This window comes from Saccostrea cucullata, unplaced genomic scaffold (genome assembly GCF_032062105.1).
Source record: "Saccostrea cucullata isolate Sc308-1 unplaced genomic scaffold, CSIRO_AGI_Scuc_v1 ctg1876, whole genome shotgun sequence".
NCBI lineage: Eukaryota > Metazoa > Mollusca > Bivalvia > Ostreida > Ostreidae > Saccostrea > Saccostrea cuccullata.
Genome location: NW_026929714.1, coordinates 170001 through 181471, shown reverse-complemented (window position 1 = coordinate 181471; position 11471 = coordinate 170001). Strand labels below are relative to the sequence as shown.

The 11471-nt window shown below is 32.9% G+C and overlaps 1 protein-coding gene across 1 annotated transcript; it reads right to left on the bottom strand.

Annotated features, from left to right (window-relative positions):
- Positions 1-2187: 2187 nt before the first annotated feature.
- LOC134281997 (uncharacterized) lies at positions 2188-3858 on the bottom strand. The gene has a single exon (XM_062764436.1). The coding sequence runs from the start codon at positions 3856-3858 to the stop codon at positions 2197-2199; it is 1662 nt and encodes a 553-aa protein (XP_062620420.1). The 3' UTR covers positions 2188-2196.
- Between the last annotated feature and the right edge of the window lie 7613 nt (positions 3859-11471).

Below are 11471 nucleotides of genomic sequence, written 5' to 3'. Positions count from 1 at the left end.
ATGCCTGTTAAGACTACAACTAGTATGTATTAAGTTTTTAATTCAAGTTGTAAAGTTATCTATAGATAACTTAACAACTTGAATTAAAAACTCAAGGTATCCATTGTGCCATAAATTCAATGATTAGTACGTGTTTTAAAGTATGTGTACAAGATTAAAATTTTAATCCGCCAATGAACTCTCAGTCGCATCATCTTGGGTCTTTCTGTCGAATGTCGGAAAGCTAGTCGAAAAAGCCCGAGAAGTTGCAATTGGTGAAGCGGAGTCAGCTGAAGATTGCTGATTGAAACTCTCTAGAATTCTCGTGCATGCGTAGGCTGGCGTATGCCCAGGGCATCCTGTTTAGCCTTGCTTATATATTTACTGCGTGGACCTCCCGGTCCACGCAATAAAAATGAAGAGTCTCGCTATTGTAGTTTTCTCACAATAAAACTATACTCGGCCCCCTTAAATGTGCATCATAAACCGAGAATTAAAGAAACTATTCATTATTTGCATTTGTTCTTTAAAACTTCAAAAATGTTAGGTGAACACTTAGAAGTTTGGTTCATGGTATATTGTATTTTATGGAATACAAATATTAATGAAGAGAAGAAATCGGCATACTTATTTTAAATGTTTGACTTTGAGATATCTGGTATGAAACAATAGAACACTGAAAATATGTTTTATTACGCTACTAAAGCAGGGAAAACCGTAAATCTGTTAAATCATGGGAAACAAAATGATCGAAAAAAAGTAACTGTATGACTGAGGACGGAATTCTTTTACCCTTGAACAGTCGGCAGCAGACTCTTCATGTGAAACAACGTTAACATTTACAGGTAGTGACACGTATTCATATACTCGTTTTGAAATTCAGCTCGAAATTTAAGATGCGCAAATGAAATCCTAAATTTCTGTGACTTAGAACTGTTTGAGTAGCTTTTCTTTACATTTACGAACTTGCCAGGGAAAATACATCCAGAGGAATAGCACAACAGGTAAGTTTTTTGTGTTAAAGAACTTTAAATAATTTCTGAGAATGTTGGTAATCGCACGACAATACTTGAGAACGTGTAAATACCAATGAGGATGTTGCATACGAATATACGAGCCGGTTTGTGTAAGAATTAGTTTTAGGTTGGTGTAATTTAATGAATATTCATGAGACGAGAAATATTGATAACGGCAAATTTCAAGAATTAAGGTTTGTGTCCATCAACTAAATGCATTCAATCTGATAGAGATAACTTAAGAGCATTTGTTAATTATGTTCATTTTATTTTCAAACATTGAAACAAGCATATTTTTATTATTTTCACTCTTGAAAAATCGCGGCCTTGATTTCTTGGATTTTACACCATTGTTTTTTCACAGTGCACCAACTGTGGATATACAAATCTAAAAAGCAAACATAATTATAAAACATGAAAATTATATCAGATTAAGGCTTAAAAATGGGGGGGATCAAACATCATTATAAAGATTTTTGTGAAGATGAAAGACTTTAATAAACATGTCAATCTCTACAAGGCCTTCAAAAGATTTTTTTGGAAAAAACATTATGGTCTTCCAATTTTTGAAAGGAGAAATAAAAAGTCTTTTTAAAAATGTATTTATACAGTGGTTGTACATTATCATTTTGATATTAAATTTAAATATTCAATGTGGTGATTTTTTTGTTTTTTTTTTGTGACAATTACGTAAGAGTTAATATACGAGAAGGGATTCATTCCTTCAGAGTCAAATTGCAGCCGAGGCTTCGAGGCCAATTACTTTTAAGGAATTGAGTTCTCCGAGTATATTAACCCGCGTAGAATTCACCTTCTAATCCTTTGATTAAAGGTTAATTTATTCATAATAAGGGATATCTATATGATTCACTGTCAATATACATTACATATTAGTAGTATTTAATCTATATATACTAAAGAAATTAGGTAGAAAAGTGTACTGAAGATATTCTTATTCAATGTCTTTCAGCAGCTTTGATAGGACAGTGAAAGGAGTACCGACTCCCAAAAGTGCCAGTACCGGTATCGATTATCATCATGGGTGTTAAATTTCCTCAATGTGAAAATAAACTTTTTAAGTTGTTTTCTCAGTATAGGATCGGAAAGAGAATAAAACGTCCGTTTTCAATGTTATTTGCAACTCAATATTCCTAAACGAACAAACAAAATGACGAAACAGGTGGATTTCACTTTGAATTATTTACGTGTATTTGATTTTTTTCACTCTATGACTGTGACATTCAGCAACAAAGAGGTGGTCCCTGTTGTCAACACTTAAACCCCATGGTAAATGTAGATTACAATTATCAATATAAAGGAGTAACTGTCCGTTTTGATCTAGGATGTGGATACAGTTGTTTCTGCGGTCTGATGTCAGGATGCGACTCTGGCTGTCTGTTGTGATTCCGATGAAATCAAATGGTTCTGAGGTAAAAGGGCGATGTCCAGTGTATCTAAATCGGAAGATTCCAGCTTGGTTGACGACCACTACTGCCTTTGCTTCATAGTCAGCCACACAGATATCAAGGTTCCTGTTCTCAACTATATCTTTCGTATAACCATGTGAGTACAAAGATTTACCGTTACTGTCAAACTGAATAATTTGTTTCTCCGTAGAACCAGAGTAACGGACAACCCTTGCATGTTCACGAAAATCACTGTCCATGGTGACCAGGAGGTCGCCCGTGGTTGTTCCACAAATATTATGAAGTTTCCATCCCCGAACTCTAATAATTTCTTGAATCTCTTTATTCTTCACTATGTTAACAGTACTTATTTCAATATCAACATAGACCAGATCTCCATTTCTTGTCACTGTTATGTCACGTGGATTGTTTCCTGACTGGGTTTTGATTGATTTAATTATTTCACCCCGGAGGTTGTAGAGTTTCATGATATTTTCCATACCATGTGTCCAGATTTCATTGTCACTGAGACAGGAAACATTCTGTAAGATTGTAAACTTTGTTTGTATGCTGGTGATAACCTCGGCTGCATCAAGTAGTGGTTTGGCTTGGGGACAGGATGCAGCTTCTGGGGTCTCTAATGTGTTGCTATGTGCTTCTTTTGTAATGGATATTGCTGACAGAGAACCAAAAGTTTGATGGAGTTGTTCCGTATCTATTTGATTAGGAGAGAAACGTGGTAAGGAAACATTGACTTTAGGAGGCAAACATCTAAATTCATCATTCCTTGATTTGTAAGCAGAGATTAGAGATACGTCATCGGAGTCTAATATTTTCTTTAGATCCAGAATACTCTGCTTTATATCTGACGTAATATGTTTTATTTCTTCTGAATGTTCATTAAGAGCAACCAGGTGTTTGTTTTTCATCTCATCAATTTCAGATTTCTGTTTCTTAACAATGATGTTAATTTCCCTTTGAAAGTTTTTCTCTTGTTCAGTGACAGCTGTTGTCAGATTCTCATAATGGTTTTCAAATTTTGTTTTCTCGGAGTTAAAATCTAGGGTAATTTCTTCAAATGTAGGATTTATTCGTACCTCTAGTTCTTCAAAATCGTGTTCTAATTCTTTTCTCTTAGAATGTACTTTTTTCAAAACATCTGTAAATATATGCCCATGATGTTTATCAGAGGATTTGCAGGTAGAGCAGACAGGAATGTCACATTCTTCACAATAAAACTCACAATGTGTATTGTGGTCAGGACATTTTGGGTAGTAAGGGGCAGGAAATCTATATTTGTACGGTATAACATTGTGTCTTTGTGATGAATCAGAGAGATGTTCCCCAACACAGTCCCTACACAAGTTAATCTGACAAATTTCACAATGACTCTGTAAAACAGTGCTTTGACATAGGTCACATTGAAGTAGTACCTGAGCTCTGCCTAGGGGTTCCATGATAGGTGTATTCTTATTCTCATGCATCCAAATCTAGGAAACAAAGCTGTTCTTGAATAACCACTTTTCATCAAATTGATATGTGTGTATCTTTGAGTAAATACAATGTAATAACAAGTATAAAAACACCAATGGTAATTGAGTGTACGCCGTCGGATCTTCTTACGAGAATTTCGTTTAACCACATATGTTGTTTGATACAATTATTTAGTTAATTGTTTTCTACGTCATTCATTAAGTTCTATGAAATAACATGAGCCACTATGGACCTATTTTGGCCCTGCGAACTTCTAAGAAATCAAAAACGCTCAGTTTAGGTTGCAAATACAGTATTTATTACTTGACCCTTGGTTATTACATGTACGTATTAATAATGACATGATTTTCCCTCTAGTCAATGTATTATGACGTCAAAAAATGCTTCATTTCTCTCATATCCTACAAATTCTTTTGAAAATGGCATAAAATGAATGCATTTTTTTCAATATTTCATATTGAGCACAACATCTAGAAAGCTAATTCAGAGAATTTGTGTCCCCCGCTTAGGGAAAAACTAAATTATGCGCAGTTCAAGAAAGAAAGAGGGCGGAGGGGGGGGGGGTCGAATCCCCCTCACTGAATTTGTAGAAGTATTAAATGTATACATGTATACTGAAGCAAATAAGATATACCAATATGGATATAAAGATCTAATTGCTAATTCTTTATTATGTGTATTGAGAATTCTTTTTGTATGGAATATTTCTCCCACTGTTATGATGATTTGATGAGTTTGTACAAGTCAGACCTAGTAAATTTCTCAGTTTGCGTGCTGAATACTATCATTTAGTAAAAAATAATGTATTTCGATAAAAGTGGTCCGTCCGATACTTTAACTCGGGACCTCGACCTTGAACTTTGACGTTTTGTCTTCAAAATCAATAGGGGTCCTTATTAGGCCACAGGGAGTTGTAATGTAAAATTTCATTGCAATAGGTCAAAGGATTCTGGAGAGGAAAGTGTTGTAACAATCAGAATTTGCTTATTTGTGACCCTGAACTTTGACCTCTTGATCTCAAAATTAATAGGGTTCTTCTTTAGTCCATAGAATGTTACTATCCTAAACTTATTTCCGAAAGCCCAAAGGGTTCTCGAGATATTGAGTGGAAACGAAAGCGTTACAAACAGACAAAAAGACAGACAGACCAAAATTAATACCCCCCTTTTCAAGCGGCAAACAATATGCAAATTCATGAAAAAAAATCTGTTTTGAAAATCAAAAAAAAAAACATGAATATTTTTCACAAAGTTTCACAAAGTATGTTTTCAAATATCTGGATTCTTTAAAGGACATTTTATTTTAGGAAATGAAAGCACGAAGTGTCTACTCAATTTTAATATATGAAATGGGAAAGAGGGTGATAGTTAATTAATTGATATAAGTACAGGGCCATTTTGTGCATAAAGTGAACCTAGCTCTTTTATATATTTTTTCAAAGTAATGTACGAATTATTAGTGCTTAGATGTTCTAGGAAGAAATAAAAAAGCTTTAAAAGAGAGTGTCCAGAGTCAATCACTTTAAATTGTAATATTGATTATTTTTGGTAGATGTTATACTATGTTTGGCAAATTATGCCAGCAAAATTAAGTTAGGGGCGTTTTTTAAATACACAGGTCCATTTACAATTTTAATGACTCTGTAAAGCTAGGTAAACAGACCGTTTCAAGTCTATACTCCTCTCCATTGAATCTCATCAATTAAAAAGTATGAACTAAAGTATATTAAGAAACCATGACGTTGTCGGATGTAATGAAACATGAAACAGCGCCTATTGATAGTACATGTCTTTACATTTTAATGATAAATTAGCAAATTACCAACCTATCATGCTAAAATGTTTAACACTTCTTACATTTTTTAAGCCTTATTAATTTATATGCACATTCTACATTTTACATATACCTACTGTTTTTTTTATTTCATTCAAAACGATGCAAAATGTGTGATTTGAAAATAATGCTAATTAATAACATACCTGTATTATGAAAATGGTTTCCTAAACACTGTTTGACGATCTACGTGCTGGTGTTGGCTTGATGCCAGGTCATATGATTTTAATCCAGATCATATGATTTTGATATCTGTCAATATATAGGTCTTTTTGATAATTTTTACATTTGCACCTTTGGTATTACAGATAATTGACAAATCATTCGTTAATAAAATAATCAGAAAAGAGAATGTCTTAGATACCCAGTATACGAGGGCTGTTCGGAAATTATTGAGACATTTACTGAAACTCAATGAAGTGCAAAGATAACTTAAGCAACATTTTATACAGGACGTTTTAAACAGTAAAGCAAAACTTCTAATTTTTATGATAGTTATATACTTTCTTGTGATATAATAAACATGATATGTCTAATGCTACGTCATTTTAACGTCACTTCCGCCAGAGATGTTTTCACATTCAAAACAATCAGGAAGCATTTACTCAAAATTCAAGCACTACGTGAAGTCAATATAAAATCGAAAAATTTTATACATAAATTGAATATCTTTGAGTATCGCTCTCATTTTGCATGTTTTTGTAAGGCGACTTATTCATTCAAAATGTCAATCCTTCCATTTATATAAAGCTACAATCATTTGAAAACTTTTATTTTTGTATGTTACATATTTTGACATTTGCGGAAGCATCTTGAACATTTTAATCTCTTTTTAAGTTTTTAGACATTTTCCCGTCTGTACACATAATTTAACTCTTTACAAATTACTGAACTGTTATGCAAAATACGTTCAATATCCACGCCATAGAAGTAGGAATTTACCATTTCCCCGCAAGCACCTTTAAGCAAGGTACACGTTTCTCTAAAGTTAAACGTAAATAATATTCTGACGTTATGTCTTCATACAAAATTAACTTTTTTTTATTTTATGATATTTTTGCAAGTATGAAAAAGAAGGAAATTGGCATTGAATTTAAGATTAAATGAACTTTTTAAAGTGCGTAAAATGCGTGATTGCGGTGAAACGCTATATGCGTGATTTGCGTTAGAAATAGGAAATGGTATATGCGTTGAAATGCTTGACTGCAGGGAAGAGGATTAAACGTATTAATGATGGTAAACAATCATCTTGTTTCATCTTTCAACATTGTTTTTAAAAATTGTTTGATTGCAATGGTACGATATATTTTATTTAATGAGAGTCATTTTAAATTATACGTACACTATGAGTGTTATCGCTATGACAGAGACCTAATTGATATTATACTTTTGACTATTTATAACATTCATTTATTTTCGAATGGTGGTTTCCCGTGTTGATCGAACCTTAAATTAGTTTTCTGTTAAATATAAAACTATGATTCATTATTGAAACAAAATAAAAACAAAATAAATCTAAATTTCAATCGCTGTTCAGAAAAAAATTGGTCAAATTGAGCTAATATAATAAAAATTGCTATTCTACGGTCACATTCCTTGTTGTATATAATAAATTTAGACTCTTTACGACAAAATATGGATAATTTCTGTTGTTTAATAAAAGCGCCTAAAGCATTTAATTTTGTTTGGTGAAACATACGAGGCAAACAATGACAGCAGAGTTAAAACCAAATACGGCAATCGGAAACAGTGGATACAAAGTTTGATCAAGTACAAATTAGCTGTATCCTGAAAGTAGTAGGCTTCAAATTAAGTCAAGACATATTTTGGCTGTAAATATTGGTCATATGTATGATACTTGCTATCAAAGGAATTTATGGACATGTCCGTCGGACGGGGGGGGGGGGGGGGGTATTTACCTCTCCACAAGTACCCGTGCATTGGTGCCATACGACAGCTACTGAATAACTATTCTTCGATAATTAACATGAGCATGTTTAAATAAGACGGCCCAGTGGTGTTCGTAAAGAAGATAGGGGAGAAGGCCGCCGAAACGCCTATAGTGCGACAGATAAAAAGTTAAAAATCAAATCTCAATAATATCAGAATTTTATTTGATATTTTATCTAATAATGAAGTTTATTTAATCTAAATCTCTACAATTTACAAAAATCTCACACAGACTGAAAATATTTGCCTATGAAAAAGCATAAACACACTAAAAAGAATAAAAAGGATCATTTTCTCATACTTTAACAATTTTTTTTTGTATGAGTGGGTCTTCGTTCCATTTTTTGTAAAATGATGATCCTAAAAGTTGGCAATAGAATATACAAGTTGTGGTTTACTAAAACATGAAGCGAAGACCCACTTCACTTTAAAAGTACACTTTTATGACAAAACATTCGCATCTTTTAGACAAATACTTTAAGTCAAATAAGTCAAGGGTAACCGGTATATCACAAACATTATTTAAATGCCCCAAATCATCATGAACCATGTAGCATAGTGGGTAAGGCGTTAGTCTCAATCTCAAAGCAGTATGAATTGTCGGATTTTTATTGCTAGGTTTCGATTCTCACTAAAACCATCTAGTATTTTTATAATTTTTTCGATATTTTTTTTCTTACAAAAAGGTGTTTTTCTAATAAATTCAATAATTGGAAGTTGATCTATTTACTAGTACTCAATTCACATCATATTGAATATGTTTTCTTATTGCATGTATTTGTCGCCATAGGCATTATGCCCGCCTTGTTCCCCCATCTTCTTTTGTTTTTAAACGATAAGGAACAGAAAACGGATATTTGGAACTGTAACATATCAAGGACCACAGTAAAGTACTTAAAATTAAGTGAAGTATTTAAAAATAATATAAGTTATCATTTTTTATGTACAAGTTTTATGAAGTTATAAACTTAGGTTTTAAAATTGCTAATTTTAACTTTCATCAAATACATACAGGGTGTTTAACTCTCTGTTGATTCCGTACGCAAAAGCATGCTCTATGTAGGATTTTCTAAAATTTCTTGAATGGGGAAAATAATTGAAAACAAATTGACGAAACAAGAATATCAGCAGTCTTGTTTTTAAGTCATCATTTCTTTATTTCTATAGAATGTCCCTGTCAGCAAATTATTTTTTTCACTAATTCAAATGCTGATTGACTACCCTCCCCCATATATTTTTAGGCCATCATTTGCACATACTGAATTGTCAAATGATATTTTGTTTGTTTTTTTATCGATCATGACATAAATCAAATAAAGGTTGTTGGTTGGCAGGTGATGTTTACTCTTCCACGCATTGGACGGGTCGTGCCCACTTATGATGTTTTAGAATTTCCCGTTTTTCTGCTCCAATTTTTTATTGTTTAATGGAATTTGAGCTTGAACACTGAACGTTACTACATGTAGTATCTTCATATCTTTCTTTAAAAAAATTAATATTGGCAGCAGGTTAAAACCAGTGGTATACCTCTTTTGCAAGGGTAACTGTTTGCTATAAGCTTGTCAAAACTAGCGACAAATTTGCTGCAAACACAAATGTTTTCAGAGTTTGTTATGGTTCCTTTAGCTTCGTTGCAGCAAAGGATCCTTTGCAGCAATGTTTGTAGCAAGTTTGCACCAATGTATGCTGACGACTTCCAGCAAATGTTTACAGAGAGATTATATTTCGTTCTTAGATAGACAATCATCTTCTGAAATAATAAATTATATAAGGTATAGAGATATCTGGCATTTAGTGATAAGAAAAAAACGTTTAAAAAAGTTTAAATTCAGATTGAAATAAATGTTTTATCGATTGCCATTATCTGTCGTCAGTGTTTGCCACATAAACGGACATCTGTTGTTCACGACAGCCAAAATGCCTCGACCCGTTAAAATCAAACTCTTGAAGCACACTTATTCTACAACAAAGTCCATTCACAGTATACAGTTATGGTGTAGAGATTCTAAGTTGATTATATACAACAAGGAATGTGGCCACAGGGAAGTAGTTTTTATTTTATAAGCTGAGTTTAACCAAGTTTTCTTGAATAACGATTGATATTTAACTTTATTCTGTTCTTATTTTGTTTCAATAAGAAATAATTGATTTTTATTACACACTTAGTAATAAATACAGGTTTTTTGCATATGCGATATGGCTGACGTCACAGTAGCCGTATCAACCCTGCAGGGCTGATATGGATTTGCGGGGCTGATATCCGTATCAGCCCTGCAAATCCATATCAGCCCTGCAGGGCTGATACGGCTATTGTGACGTCAATATCACACCCTTAGTAAATTAAACCACAAAACAGTACTTGTGATCATACACAATAATTGTTGGTGCGTTCATATTCTCTTAATTTTAACTTTTTGAAAATAAGGTTAATCTTAATTTACAAATACATGTAATACTATAGAATATTTTCAAATGACGGATCAAGTGCATTGAAGTAAAAGTAGAAACAAACCCAAATCTTATGAGACATTAGACTATGTACATGTATGTAAGAAGTCCATGCATGATTATTTGTATTATTTTTATACTTTCATTCTTCTCAACTGAATGTCTTCTGTATTTTATTACTAATTATGTAATAAAATACAGCCCTCTGGCTGATATTGGTGTCTCGGGCTGATACAGGATGTGATATGGAAAAGGGTATGTATTATTCTCTATATAATCAACAGAAAAATAGTTTAAGGTTATATCAACAGGGGAAACCACGAAACGAAAGTATATAAATGAATGTTATTAATATTCAAAATAATGATATCAATTAGGTTTCTGTCATAGCGATAAACAACTATGCCGTCTGTTGCCACAGTTGCCAGTGTAAAGACAAATAATGACCCCCATCGAATAATGACCGGGGGATCATTTTTCAAGGACAAAAATGACCCCTACCCGTAGAAAAAAAATCATTTTTTGTAGAAAAGGGTCCGAAGGAAGGTCATTATTTTATATGTTAGTCCTATAAAATAATGACCCCTATTGAAAAATGACCCTGTTTAAACTGATACAAAATATACACTCTTTGATATTTTTTTTTCACAGCGAAACTAATTTTTACATTTTCTGTAACCAGAAAAATACAAAAAGTCGTAAAAAATAATTAAGAGATTCATGTAGTCTTTTAATGCTAGAATTGTGTTTGAAAAGAGATTCTTTAATTGTCAAGTAAAGAGAATTTCTTTGATTATTCCTCCTTATAATGCTTGCTTAAAGAATGATATTCAACTTGTTTTTAGAAATCAAACCATGCAAACATCAGGTTTAAATACTCTTTAATGGGAAAAATTAAATTTTACGTTATTTAAACTTTCAGTTTGATTAAGTTTGGCAAATCCTATTTAACAATGAAAGAGGAGGAAATTTTAACCCACCCCCCAAAAAAAAAAACCAGAGAACATTAGGTCAAATCAAAACCAAAACATGAGGCCCAGAAGCCACAGCGCTCACCTGAGCACTTCAGGCTTGAATTTACCCCCCTCCCCTCCAGGCGTTCATCATTTGAACAAACTAGTTACTACACTACCTGAGGATGATTCCATATAAATAACACTAATCATAGCTTTGAAGTACTTGTAAAGAAGATTTTAAAAGATTCCCTATGTATATCTATGTAAAACTTGGGTCGGCCATTTTGGCTCCATCCTAGCCCCGGGGGTCATGATTTGAACAAACTTGAATCTACACTACCTGAGGATGATTCCACATGAGTTTCATCTCTCCTGGCCCAGTGGTTCTG